A 15,085-nucleotide genomic window follows, 5' to 3' on the forward strand; every position below is an offset into this window, starting at 1 on the left:
AAATGTATAAGCGTATTTCCCCGGTATTGAGCTTAAAATGCAAAACAATATGATGCATAAACAGTGTGATTTTAATGTAGGAGATAATGAATGGCTTCATAATGAGCAATATAAATGGTCTTTAAACACTTTACTGCTTAGTTCAGACTTATAATTAATCTGGGTTCCATGTGTGCATTTAAAGGGGGAATAAAACCCTGCCTGACTGTGCAAGTAAAACAGCGAGCGAAAGAGAAAAATGACTGCTGGTAAAAGCTGCCTTTTCCCCTAAGAAGGACCAGCAGGGAAAGCTCTTCAAATAATGCCTTACGAAAAATTGCTCCCTGAAATTATTTACGGTGAAACGCACAACAGAAACCATAACATTTATAATGTTTTACAAAGCCATCAAATAAGTGGAGAGGGGATTAATTGCCCCGGCCCGACCTTAAAATAATTATTTTGAGCGGTGCAACTCTAAACTCCAATGAAATTGATACACTTTGATAATTAGATTCTTGGCACTGACCCGCTGAAGTCAATAAAGGTTATTAAGGCCAATTGCTGTCTAAACGCATTACGGGCAGAGTAAACTGTCCATCGGAGGCCCTTGCTACTCCAGCGCCAATATGATAATCCATTCTCCGTCCTGGGGGTTTCTTCCCCAGCGCCTGTGTCTCCACTCTGCCATACAAAACCAGATTGGATTCGCTTAACCTTTCCAGGACTTTGATCAAATGAGCTCACACAGCAATAACATTTACATTGACCCCCCCGCCCCCCCCCCCCGACACACACATCCCTCTCTTTTTGTGTTACCTCCTCCCCCCTCTCTGTGTCTGTCTCTACAGACTCTCCCTACAGCTCACTACCCTCCCTCCTCAGCACCGACCCTCCACACGCTAGGTCAATAACCTAATCAGCTATCGATGGCGACCAGGGCCAGGCTGTGTATGATTGCAGTGCAACCCTCCTCAGTCGCCCAGATTGTTTCCGAAGACGGTTATTAAAGTGAGGGGAGAAAATGACATGGTCACTAAGCGCATCTTCGCACATTCATTCACACACGCATGCACGCAAAAGTCAGCCTCTATTACAAATCAGAGGAGGTAATATTTGTCACACAATGAAGAAAATAAATAAATAAGTGTGTACAGCATTTATGTGTGTGTGACCAAACCATATGAAAACATCGAATGACAGGCTGGGTGAATGTTGTAGAGGAAGACATGGCCCCGATTCCACTTCCTGTTTTGTGCATCTTGAAGTATACAAATGTAGTCAACTGAGTGGATCCCATTTATTAGGAAAGTAGATTAATTTCCTTGATATGTGTTGAAAAGATTTCCATCTACAAGGCTCGTTCTTCTGTCAAATGAGGGAGAAAGTGTGTGAAAGAGACAGAGATATGGCGTGAGAGCGAGAGGGATAGAACAAGAGAACGGAAGAACATAAAGAGAGAGAGAGGGAGACAGGGTGCATTGAAATCTCTTTGCTTCTGCGGTGGCTTTTGAAGTTGTGAGATGAGCAGCCACAGAAGTCAGGAAAGTGACAAATTAGGGAAAAAGCTGTACTGTGCAAGCAGAGCTGCTAAATCAATTAAAGTCATGCCAAGTGCATACATTAACATCAATGGCACACACATGCATACACACACTCACACAAACACACATGCACAGGACAGGGGGGGGGGGATAGGGAGATGTGCTCATTGGCTCGTCGCTGTCGCTTCTCCCCCACAGTGAAAAGAGGAAAGATTTTTAAAAAACACCACACCGGTATTTAAAATATTCTGCATAAAAAGCCCAGACTCTCGGTCTATTGTCAGTCAGACGGAAGCTTTTCATTGTTGCTAGTTTAAGGAAATGTCACTATTGTAGGATAGCCATGATAGCAGAGTCCTGAGGGAATGTAAAGCTACGAGAGAGGCAGAGGTCTAAAAGGACTTTAGCACCCTGGATCACAGGGGAATGTAAAACCTTTACGTTTGTGTCCTTTTTCTGTGCTCCCCCACCCACCCATAAACACACACACACACACACACACACACACACACACACACACACCATACTTTTGCTGTACATTCACATACAAATACCTACACTTTCAGTTTATTCAGATGCACATCTTTTTGTTTCTATCAAGAAACCACATGAATTCATGAGGTACCAAAAGGAGGCGAGCGAGCGAGTGGACCTGATTTGTGTCAGCTCTTTATTTATTTATTTATTTATTTATTTATTTATGTATTTTATCAGAATGTCATTCAAATGGAAGGGTGAGTATTTGCATGACAACAGGCTGAGGAGCAGAGAGGGAGCCCCAGGGAGAGACAGTATCCATAAACAGGAGCTAGTCCCCCCATATTGCAATATTCTTTATACAGACTAACAAACGCATACATAGCCCAGCACATCCCACAACACTGTGTGCTAAATATGACAATAAAGAGAGGAAGGCTGGCTGTTTGTATTGCTATTTTAGCAGGATAAAACAATAGGCTGTTTTATTGCTACAGCGCAGAGTATAAAACAACACAGTGTCAATTTATAAACCCTATTTAAAGAGACATATATTTGTTATTTAAAACACCCATGGTGATATCCAATTTGAAAAAAATAATGCTGTATTAAAATATACTCTGCAGACAATAACAGAAAAATCAAAATAAATAAATGGCAAACGGCATCTGCACACAGTAGGTCACTCGCATTTCACTAAATTACACTACACTGTCAATTGCCAGCTTCAAAATGTAAAATATATGCAATAAAGTAATGTAGGGGGACCCATATAATTTAAATAACTCACAGTAATTTAGAGAAATGCGTTTTAATCTAACTGCAGAAAAGCCACAGCTTTCAAAACCTCTAAAAGGAAAATCTATAAGTCACATTTATAAAGTGCTTTTCATCAGCATATCAGAGGTCGATGCATGTATGTAAATATTGCTTGCCAGAGCAATATTGTTGTCTTTCATCAAAATAGTGAGTGATTACATTTAAGCATTTACCGGTGTATTAATTTCGGGATGGTTCAATAAGCATCTCTGCAAAAGATATACTTGCCTGTGTGTGAATGTGATAAAAATGAAATGTAGTCAGGTTGTAAAATGAATGTTTTTATAAATACCGAGTAATTTCAGATGTAAAAAAAACAAAATACTAAATATCATTTTTTTTCTTCTTTTTTGTTATTTTACTAAAAAATGTCTCACATTTGATTTGCTGTATAAAGTCTGATGCAAAGTCTCTACGGCATGACAGACATCCACATGAGTGACACACACACAAACACACGCGCAGTGGATAGGGTTTGATTGCCCATTAAAGAGAGACGGAGACACAGTAACTGAGAGAGAGAGAGACCTCACATTTCACTGATGCCCTTTTCTAAATACAGGTTCAAATCACACACTTCATCTGGGCCCGGAGGTGGAGCTCTAGATCAGTTTAGCCACTGTCTACTAACCCCTCCACCCCTCCACCCACCCGCTGCCAGGCTGTTCAACTAAGTGAGCGAGAGGGAGAAAGAGAGACTATGACTAGAGCCAAGCAGCGTCGGCAGCAGCAGCACTGTTCTCCTCCAGCCCCTGTCTTTATCCCTGCCTGAGCATTAGATGTGATTACTGCTCAGCGCTCCACAGTGACAGAGACAGAGAGCTCCCAGAGACAGCAGGAGTGGGTGAGAGACCCAAAGAGACAAAAAATGAGAGAGAGAGAGCAGAGTGAGAGAGAGAGAAAGCAGAGAGGAAAAGAGGAGCACAGCTCTTTTGCGCTCTCCACTGCTGCTACAGTGATACAAGAGTGCCCCCTGCTGCTTTTGCTGTTTGGGTTTTAAACACACACACACGTACATGCGTGGACACACACATCCACTCTTTGAAATCTAACTTTGAGAGACGGACTGCATAGAATCTGCGGGGAGGAAGAGAAAGCGAGACCAAGCATGTACAGTATCTGTGTGTGTGTTTGGGAGCTGCATGTGTACAGTGCTCTGTGTGTGTGTGTTTGTGTGTGTGTGTGTGTGTGTGTGTGTGTGTGTGTGTGTGTGTGTGTGTGTGTGTGTGTGTGTGTGTGTGTGTGTGTTTGCGCCCGCGGCACCTATGTACTGCATAGAGCAGTAACTAAGGTGACTTAATTATTAGTCTGACATTACTAAGTGATTCCTTTACAGTGGTGTCTAACTAATAGCTGTGTGCGCACGTTACTCTCAATTAAAACTTCTGTGAAGCTACGATTGAACACATGACACATCCTTAATAATGCATGTGGTGAGAAGTTAGACAATCCATCATGTAATTTTAAACACACCCTCCCTTGTGAGGACCATTATTGGACAGCAGATCACTTATGTAGTTTGTAAAAGAAACACAAGCGGAGGCATGTTGAGCATTTAGAAAGGTGGAAACCCTTATTATAAAATGACAGAGTGCCGTTAGTCATGGAGCTTCTCATATCGTTGGGAAATTCTCCATTTTATCTATTATTATTATTATTATTATTATTATTATTATTATTATTATTATTATTATTATTATTGTTATTATTATTAACTGTAAAGAATATTATCTAGATAATATTTTAGATAGATACAATCAATGTGGCGTATTTAGGCAAGGCAAAGCAGCTGTATTAGTATAGCACATTTTAGCAACAAGGCTGGTTATATACTGTATCTAAAAAAGGAATGGCATCATTGTAAGGCCTAGGATTGAGGATAGTGTGTCTGTAAACCTGAGCTGAAGAAAAAAAAAAGTTTCTTGTTTAAAAAAAAATAAAAACTGTAATTTGCGCCGGCAGAGAGAGCAGACAGTGGGGCTGCCTTCTGACCAGCAGTGTATCTGAGCGGCCTTACCATCGTCTCCATGAGCTTCCAGTCCTTCTCCAGCTGCTCCATCGGCCCGGTCCACCAGCTGCAGAAGCGGGCGAAGCGCTGGCCCTGAAACCAGTACTGCCGCAGCCACTCAAACTCCACCTGCACACACACATGTATACAAGATAAAAAATCTGGTTCAGACAATTAAAAAAAGAGGAAAGAAATGTACCTGTCAATGCTCAAAAAACAACCGTATTTTCTTTCATTTGTACATGGGTGTACGTTATTTGATTTTGTACTGTATATAATTCAATTATCACATGAAATATACATACTGTAAATATGGAACTTTATAATCTCATATATGCACGACTGCATGATTTCCTGTTGATCCTCAATTGACTTTTAATTCCAAAATGGTCTGTCAACTTTGACCAATTAACAAGTAAAATGTTATTTAAAAGTAGCATCATATGGTTACATTTTGCAATGAGTTGTAATTTTCACCTAGTAACTACGTCATTTCTAAATTAAATATTTCAGTGTTTACCGTCATACTCCTTACGTCATTTTCTGTCTAAGCAAATCTTTTTGTTTTCAAAATTGTTATGCATTTTATATTCCAATGTGTTACATTTTCTCAGGGAGAAATTTTTGGGATTTGGATTTTGGGGCATGGAGAATATATATTTTCCCTTGAAACAAGTTTAATTATTACATGTTTTATTTGTCATAAAATCAATTCAAACTATTAACAATCACTTTATGAGGTCTATAAAAGGAGCAACACAGGAAAGACTAAATATCCTTTAGTTTACTTTTTATAGCGTCAAAATGTGTCCTTTTGCAAATAGTACATAGAACACAGGTCATCTCTATGAGTGTGATCCCACTCTTACCAAACATAAACACCAGGACAAACACACATCACTAACAAATGTGAATATGTCTGTTCACACATACACACCTTCCAGCCAGCACACCTGAAAACTCCTCCCTCCTTCTCCTCTCCTCATTCTCCTCCCTCCCTCCTTCTCCTCCTCTACCACTCCCTCGCTGCGTCTGGAGATGACAGTCTCGGCTGCCGAGCCGCTCCCCTCTCCTCCGCTGGGAGTATTTTTGTTTCCTGCTCTTTTGAAGTGCTGATTTAATCCTCGCAAGGATGCTTCATGTAGCCAGGTGTAGCCTATCTATTTTCTAAGTGTGTCTTTTCCTGTGCACGTTTGTGTGTTTGTACCTGCATTTGCACCAGTGTGTTTGCGCTTTTGCGTATCTGTCTACATAGGAGTGTGAGCGGCTTTGTTACAGTCTGTGAATACAGTTGCCAACGTGAGTGCGTGTGTCAACGATTGCCCCAAATGCCGCCAACGTAAACACAAGACGCTGCGAGTTGCCCTCCCCCAAAACGTCCTACAAAGCATCATCTACCCAAAACAATGCACGCTCCATTTCGTTTTGACGCCGACAACTGTACAACACAAAAAGTCTTTGCCTGCAAAGGAGTCACATATCAAATGGGACAGAGAGAGCTATTGTTCCTTTTCTAAAAACAATTTTGTTTTTGTTCTTTTCAAAGAGCATTAGCCAATGTATACAACAGACCTGTTTTAGAGCTGCAAACTCATAGTCACAACAAGGTTTAAGTGGGGGAATTCTACCCTAAAAGTCTCCATTCAAATTGCACCAATTTTGTATAAACCAGTTTCCACTCTCACACAGCCCTGTCTCTACCAAATTATGCTTGCATACAATTCATTTGAACTAGCTGATTCGTTTTTGGAGGGCAATGGACCATATTACTTAATGGTTTTGAGGTCTTGGTTATGTATTGAAAAGTCAATGCTATCAATGACTTGAAACAGGAGATACAACGAGAACAAAGGTCTCTATTGTTGAAGTCAAGTGCTAAGCGTGGCAGCCACCATCACATACTCTCTAGGACCTTTTGCTGCAGTGCAGTAACATGAAAAATCTTGCAATGGAACAAAAGTTTACCAGCAAACCACAGGTCGCATGCATTTGTTGATGTCCAAAAAATGTCAGCCACTGCAATTTAATATTTATATGAGCGTAATCTGTGGGAGCGGCTTTAGAACTGCTTTTCAGATATAGCTCCAAAACTTTGAATCTTTGTGAAGGGACTTAAGTGGTTGGGAAAAAAAAAATTATATATATATATATATATATATATATATATACATACTGTAGTTTTAAACTGAAATCAAGTTACCAACATCCTGAAAAGTGAGCATGGTGAACATTGAGCATATACTACTGAGCTTCAATTTTTAAGTGGCCATTGCTCTTTATTCAAGTGCAAGTCACCTACAGTCCCACACCCCAAGCAAGTTAAAACAAATGGCGAGAATTATCTGCACAAACAACATGAGTGAGGTCTGCCTTGGGTAGAAAATGTGCACAGAATCATCCTGCCATTTGCTTCCAAAATGTTCTGATCACAGCAGGGATGACATGCAAGGACTGGGGCATGTCAGGGAGAATAAACAGCCACTGGCACTGCTCAGCAGCCTCTCAGTCACTCCATACAAGCCACCCTTCAAAGAAATGTCATCCTTTATGGTCCCCTCAACACTCTCCAAATCCACTCCCCTTCGATCACTACAGCTCAAACACACAACAAAGCCGCCGAGCGTCAATATCGGACGTCCTTTTCTTTCTGTCAGTCCCTCCTTCCATCTCTCTGATTGTCTGTCTGTCCTTTAGTGAAAAGAAACCAACCTGTGTCTCTACTTTGAGCTGACATGGCTGCCTGTACCCCACTGTGCAGGCCAGTGGCAGCCACAAAGATCTAAAGTTAGTAAGGAGTGCTGGCTATGTGACATTTTGAATCTGGCCATCCAGCTGAGAGTTACCAAGAGGGGTACTCGGACTAAATGCCACCTACCCGGGCAGACAGATCGAAGGTGTGTGCGAAGAAGAGAGTGGTGTAAGGGCTGGTTTTTCTCTGTGACGGCGTGGGGGAGCAAGAGGGGAGCTAGTGACTCCCTTGCAGCAGTCGCTGTCATCTCTCCAGGTGATCGCACACTAACTACACATTAGCCCTACATTAGTCAAAATTCCGCCCACCATGGCAACTCTGGAGTTGAAGCCAAGTAGCCCCCTTTTTCCCAATTTCCCCTTTTTTCACCTTCACGGTATTCCCTGAGCGGGTCGGATCAATTTCCGGGCCATGGCCCTAAGGTTGGAGCTGATGAGAGTGGGATCGATCCTACTCTGCTGTTCTCTGTTTACCTCTCCCGGCCTCCTCACACATCAGTCAGGAGAACTGGTCCCCCCAGCTCTCTCGGAGAAACCAGGCGCGCAATTTACACTCATCACACACTTGCCAGAGTGGTCATACACAAGCTAGATTATACTGTGCATGCACAGGTTGCCATACACATTTCCATTACTTCCTATATCCATAAAATAGTAGTCTTCAATTATATTTCTCAGACTCCACAAGAGAAGCTAAAAGTAGTCTTCCTGTCTTAGCTGCCAATGAAGAAGAGCTTCTTTATATCAATTTGACCAATGTCATTAAATAAAATGAAACCTAAGAAAACAACAGGAATCTTGGATTAAATCATGATTTACCAGAGCTCAGAACGGTTGAACAGACATTTAAAATCCATTAAATAAACCTTAAAATGAAAAGAAAAATGTCTCAATAACGAGTAATGAAACTGGTTAATACACCAGGACAAACAAGTACAAACTACATACTGCACAGATCTGCTGACAGAATAATGTATTTTGATAGGTTATTTAAAAGATTACAATGATATTGCCAGCATAAGGCTGGAAGGAAAGGTGTTTCAAAGCAGAGCAGCGACCTAAGAGCCTGGGGAGACATTTTGGCCTGAAAACAGGACATTGGAAGGTCACACACACCTGCTTCCACACAGTTTACTTTCTGCCTGAACATGTGGGAAAACCTTGTCGCTCCCTTCAATATTTACTGTGGGGGGACTGGCATCATTATACGGGGTCCCTCAGGGCACTCTGTCACACACCCACCTGGGAAGTGACACAGTGGCTTTAAATGAGACAAGACGTTTGCATCTGGGATTAGCATTTCAAAGCCAAACATGCACAAGGGGGCCGTGTGGTGATGCTATGTTAGACTACCCCCCCCCAGCCCTTCGCCACCCAAGACAGAGGGAAAGATTATAAAGAGACAGTGAGAAGGACCACGCTCAACAAACAGGTGGGAACTTCAGTTTTCTTCATTTCTGTCTCCCATCAACCCCTGCTTCAACTTAACATCCCGCCCCATTGCTGAACACTCATACTCAGATGGCAAACGCACTGTCTCATCATCGTCAGACCCGCCCACGTTGTCTGACAAGTGTCAACCTCCAATCCCCCCCCCCTCCGTTGCACGACATTGCACAATATATTTGTGGCATGTCAGCCGGTGCTAGCACTTTTTAAAGAAAGGCCCATAAGGCACTGCTCAGGTCAGGCTGCCTGCACGTCTCAGGCTTGTTCGCTCCTCGGCCGTCCATGTCAAACACGACCTGCGCAATATGCACACGCCACGTGCCAGAGTGGGCCGCCATCATAAATAACTCCACCTCCAATACATCATTTAGGTGGGTGTTCTGCTCTCGTGGGCAACTCCAAACAAATAGCCACATCAATCATTGTGAGCGCCAGGTAGGGTGGGTTTGAGCCCCCGAGAGCACCCCCCTTACTTAAACATTCACACACCTGCTCTTTTTTTTAAATAGGATCCTTTTTTCCTAAATAAACCTGTGTGGCCCTCCTGGCGAGGGCCTGTGCTTGGTAATCCTGTGGCGCCATGCAGCCAAATAGCAGGTGTTGCTAGCTCAACTAGCGCAGCGCTCCTTCTGACAAAGACAGCCCTATTGTTTGGCAGGACTGAATAATTAATATTGTCTTCAACCTTTAAACAACCTTACGTCAGACTCATCTGTCATGGCGTCACGCTGTGGGGCCTGGGTGCTAGCGCTTGCTAGGATGTGCGCTTTGAGCCCAGGGGTGTAAAGGGGGAGAGGTGAAATGCTATATTAACCGTTGGCCTGTGGCAAGCTAGCACAGGGGGCGCGTGGCTCCGCAGGCAGCGCCTCACATTCCTCTTTTTTGACCTCACTTCACTTCAATTCATCTCCCAATACCCCAAGCCAGCACCACTCCTTGTGTGTGAAAAGGGGTTAGCGAGGGGAGCGGGGCATGACTCCATCTTTAGATAACATATGGAGAGGCTACTGCCTCATGATCAATCACAGGCCAGGACAAATGAGAACAACCCGGATTTCATATTGGAGGCATTTCCCTGGGTAAAAACAACCAGTATGGTCTCTTAGTCCCATGATGCAGAAAGGGAATAATAAACCAGAATTAAATTGTATAATGCATGTTTCTAGCATATCAATTCCTTTGACTATGGTTTGCTATACTGTATTGTTAGTCCCTAATAATAACTTGTCTGGTTAACCCAGCACCCCAACATGGGGTGGTGTTGACTTGTTATGAAAAACCATTCTAGGCTATAGTCAAATAAATAAACCCCAGAGGGTATGTATTAAATATGTGCAGTCTACAGTGTGCATTTACATGCATATGCGTGTATGTTTCTTCAAATAAATTCAATTCACCCTGATATGTATCCACTTTATTCATATGCCTAAATGCTCTATATTTCATGACACTTTTCTAATATGTTCTGTGATCCTGTCTTGATGAAATGTTGTCATATTTGCAGATGGTTGTTAGCCATCTTTAACCTCCTTGGTGTACCAGATGGCCGAGCACTGCACCATCAGAAGAATTCAGATGGTGTCAGGAAGGTTCATGATAACAGAAAAATGTATTGCATCTTTTAAAAGGCTGACATGCTATTGTCTGACGGTCATTGGCACATGCTGTGCTGTCCAACGTAGCAAACCACACTCATCTGGTACTCCAAGCAAGCTAAAACTAGTTAAAACATTTAAAAGTGTTGTTTGATTCAACACCTATACAGACTTAACAGTGCCAACACAAATAAATGTCCAACAGTTACACACACATACATACACACACACACACACACACACACACACACACACACACACTCACACACAGTGTGTGTGAAACTGCAAGAAAAAAAAAACTCATAAATGTGTGTACACACACATGCGGATGCATTTGAACACACTCTACTGTATGTCCCCACCTCATTGTGAATCTCCTCACAGTGCTGTAGAGTTGTCGGCAGCAGGGCCAGCAGGCTGTGGGAGCCTGTCTCTGGGTCAGTGTGCAGGTTGGACAGGGCCTCTTGACACCGCGACTGGATGTAGGTCAGGGTACCACTGGAACACTGGGAGGAGAGGGACAGACCCAGAGTTACACACATTTCAACTACGCCCTGTCAATCAAAAGACAAGCAAAAACTTAAGTTTAGTTTAACGTTAAGTTTAATAAATACCTTTCTTTTTTTACATACATACACATTCTATTTACTTCATCATACATGTACTATGTACTGCAAATGCCATTCATTTGTTTTATTTCTCAGTTAAAGGTGTCACTGGATGATTAAGACAAAGTTTATTTATTTTCTCTGAAAAGCTTTCCTACATTTGCACATCTCGTTTTACACAACTGAGATAACAGAATCCTTCCATTTCAATGAAAAGAAGACTTTTTTAATTAAGTTGTTATTTACCTGATAGAGTTTTTCCTTATACACAAGCGTTCCCTAATAGAGCGTGTAAGTACCAGCAGCAGTCCTTACTGAAACCAAGGGCCACTGTTGGCTCGCTACACAGAATTTTCACAACATCATTTGAAACACTGCCTTTTCCCTTTTAGGCCTGTTGGCTTCTCACCTCTGCTACTCTGTGTGTGGAGCTGAAGCGTGCGGTCTCTCCAGCCAGGACACAGTGCTGGTGGGTACTATTCAGGTCATCTGGTGAATAAAGGGAAGAGAGAGGTATGAGAAATTAAATAGAAACTAGAAATTATACCAGCAAAAATCATCAATAGAGCAGCGAAGAAGACAAAGGAAGAGAAAGACATAATCCGAAATAACCATTTAATAAATTATTGTAAAAGCAAAAAAAAACAGGATGGAATAAGAGTAAAGATTTCCTATTTTGTGTTTTGAAATAATTATAATAAATAAAATGAATAAATAAAAGAACACTACAAAAACAGATGAAAAGCAGGGCGTGAAGAAAGATGACAACTAAATCATTGTGTACGCCAACACAGATTGCGCTCGGTCCAGCGCTGAATCAAATAGAATCAGCAGCATTGTACTATAATTTTAATTACCAAACAAAACCAGATCGCGCTCAATCTGTCAAGATGGAAGAGCCATACCAACAAACATTTGTCCAATATCACTGAAGCTTTACAAAAAGGCCTTACTGCTGTTTCCTGTGTATCCCTCCATGTGTTTCTTTGTGTGTATAGATGTTTCTCAGCTCTGCCATTATTTTCCTCATACCAATAATTAATTTAGCCGTGACAGAGCTGTCATTCACAGCACATGTGCATATTTACAGCCGCCTTGAGCAAGAGTACACTGGCTAATGCCTGCGATTTGAAAGTCAAACAGCCAAATGCTTTGGGAGGAAGATATTATTGTTTGGTAGGGAGAAAAAAAAAGATGGTGACAAACAAAACAACTTGCCGGTGTTTTCTTCACCCTGATGAGATTGTGAGGGATTAGGTCTCTGGGCAGAATTACTCTGCGTCTTTAAAACTGTTTATATCCAATAACAAATTATCTCCATCAATCTGCTCTTTTCTTGGCGCGTCTGATGCGTCAGTGGGATCAGGAGGGAGTAGAGGCAAACTCGATAACTGTAATAAATATTTATCTTTCTTTCAACCCCTGCGCCTGCTGCCACTTGTCCTCCTTTTCCAGGAAGCAGGCTTTTAAATATATTGGGTCAACTCTTTTCTCCAGTCCCCCTGTGCATTGGGAGCTGGAAATCTTATTATTGAACAGCCCGGTGTCAAGACTTGCATTGTTCTTTTTTAACCACTGAAATTCCATTTGGGTGGAAATGATGGTGATTCAATTTGCCTCCAGCAGCTCACATTAGCAGTTCAAAAGGGTCAGCCGCCGACAAATGGTGCTGAAAAGACATTATGGGTGTCTGTAGTTAGACAACATTGTAGTTTTCTTTTAATACCACAAAACTATCTGTCAAATGGTGTATGTCACTAAAACACTGTTCCAATGTATTTCAACACATGGTCTATTGGTGGCTGCTCTGTTTGGGGGGGCTTGAGCTGTCCTTCCTCCAATAAGCAGAGGAATGTGTGTGTTTTTCCTGCATCTGAGTTGGGCAAATGTATATGTGCGTGCATATGTTGTGCCAAGTATTTAATTCAGGTGGACCAACAAAGCAACAGACAGCCAAGGACTGTGTGAGCTGCTATCGTTGTGCAGCAGTTGGCCTCTCAAGGGCGTACTCACCGAGTGGAGCATAAATCCCCACTGATCCGCGACAGTCAAGTCCCATTAGAATGGTCTGCACAACAGCCCATCACTCTATTATCATGGCTGGCCCGAAACTGACTGTTCTATTGTAAATCTTATCCAGCTAAAGGAGGTCGGCTTCAAGCCCTGTCAAGCTGAATATTAGGTACAGACATCGCTTTTCTCAGATGAAAACATAGCAGCTTCAAAGAGTCAACTTCAGGAATTCATTAAAACCTTCCTATTCCTTAGTTGTAATAAAATTAAAAGATTCACATTGACAAACACTTCAACATAGTATAGATACAGTAGATATATAATCTAATATCCAGATAAATATACAGTTTGTGTTAGATGGTATATGGATGTGAGAATAACACTTAAAGACAAATTGTACAATACAGCAGCTACCTGTGTGTACAAATGTTCTTCATGTTAACAAAACAGCAGTTTCTCACTTGCTGCAGTCATGCTGATTAATCCAGAATGCAGTCACTTATCATATAACATTTGTATGCACCATTTGATGTTGCTAGGCACCAGCATCTGGACAGTCCATGTGTTTTTGTGCACCTACAGTATGGTACGTCCAAAAAAGTGAACCAGTTATCTTCTTGTTTTGATTGAGGTTCTGCATTTGTACCATAAGCATGATTTCACATATCACGCCCTACCTGGGGAGAGCGTGAGTTCACTGGATTCACTGTGGAACTTTAAAACTCTTAAAGTACAGCGTATCTCCTCCACAAATGTGTTCCATCTTTCAATCAGTTACATCCCCTTAACTCCAAACTCTCAAAATCTTAGCAGTGTATGCAGAGTGCACATGTAGGGTTTCAGTGTCTTGTCGTTGTAAACTAGAAGGATATGTTTCGGCTGTTGGACACATCAAAACAGTAATCTTTTGATCAGAAGAAAATCTCTCTAACTACTAGATCAAACACATGTGTACACACATGTAACTACCTAAAGTTTTTGATGATTAAATATAGATCATCTTTAAAATGATTATATTTAATCTTTAAAAAAAATAAAAAGAATTGTAAAGGCGGCCGGTGGAAAGAATCACTCCGGGACAGCGTCTATCAGAGGAGGCACATGTATGTCTATACCCGCCAGGGACAGCAGTTAAAAAGACTAAACCTAAAAAGGAATAAGGTTTATTTATAAGGAATAAAGACCTAAAAAGGAATAAGGTTGTGCCTTGGTGTTTAAACATGGATTAAATAACAGAAGAAGGTGTATGAGTCCTTAGAGTAAACAAAAATCCACATTCTATACAATAGATGTTATTTTCTCAATAAGTACCAGGGATTAAAAGTATGTTCAGGCTGTACTATACATCTTTATCAGTTAAAGTATCTATTTAGTTTATCTTTAACTTAAAAATGACATAAATCAATCACAGATTTTTTTAAATACAGTAATGCATTGAGCATCTCAAGGGAAGACTGACTCAAGATCTTACTTTAGGTCTAATCCTATATTCTTATGAAAGCATATCCTGTGACTTTTAAACATGATAAATCCCCAATTTATCCGGACATGGGATGCTTGTATATCTGAACACAAGCTTCTGTTCTGATGTGGATACATGTTCTCACACTCAGAAAATATGAGAAAGCTTGGAAGGGCCGAAACGAAGAGGGTGGAGGTGTCTGCTGCAGCCAGGAGCATTACGCTGTGATTTACACCCCTGTGGCTCGCTGTCTGTGCTCCACAGAGACATAGTCAGCTCTGGGTCACAGGACTTCAAAAAATAACATTTGGTTTTCCTAACCTCTGTAATGCATACAATTTCATGGAACCTAAAAGCTCTGTGTTCAGGCCAAGCCCCCCCCC

At 41.6% G+C, this 15,085-nt stretch overlaps 1 protein-coding gene across 2 annotated transcripts in view; it reads right to left on the reverse strand.

The window, feature by feature from the left end:
- The window catches only part of fto (FTO alpha-ketoglutarate dependent dioxygenase), a 126,401-nt gene that overhangs the window by 83,261 nt on the left and 28,055 nt on the right, over positions 1–15,085 (reverse strand). For both annotated transcript variants that reach the window (XM_034870017.1, XM_034870007.1), the window contains 3 exons: positions 11,637–11,716; positions 10,982–11,125; positions 4,837–4,956 (listed from right to left, as the gene is read on the reverse strand). In XM_034870017.1, the coding sequence (XP_034725908.1) occupies positions 4,837–4,956; positions 10,982–11,125; positions 11,637–11,716 (344 nt within the window). The remainder of the gene's footprint in view (positions 1–4,836; positions 4,957–10,981; positions 11,126–11,636; positions 11,717–15,085) is intronic.

Source organism: Etheostoma cragini, chromosome 1 (genome assembly GCF_013103735.1).
Source record: "Etheostoma cragini isolate CJK2018 chromosome 1, CSU_Ecrag_1.0, whole genome shotgun sequence".
Lineage (NCBI taxonomy): Eukaryota > Metazoa > Chordata > Actinopteri > Perciformes > Percidae > Etheostoma > Etheostoma cragini.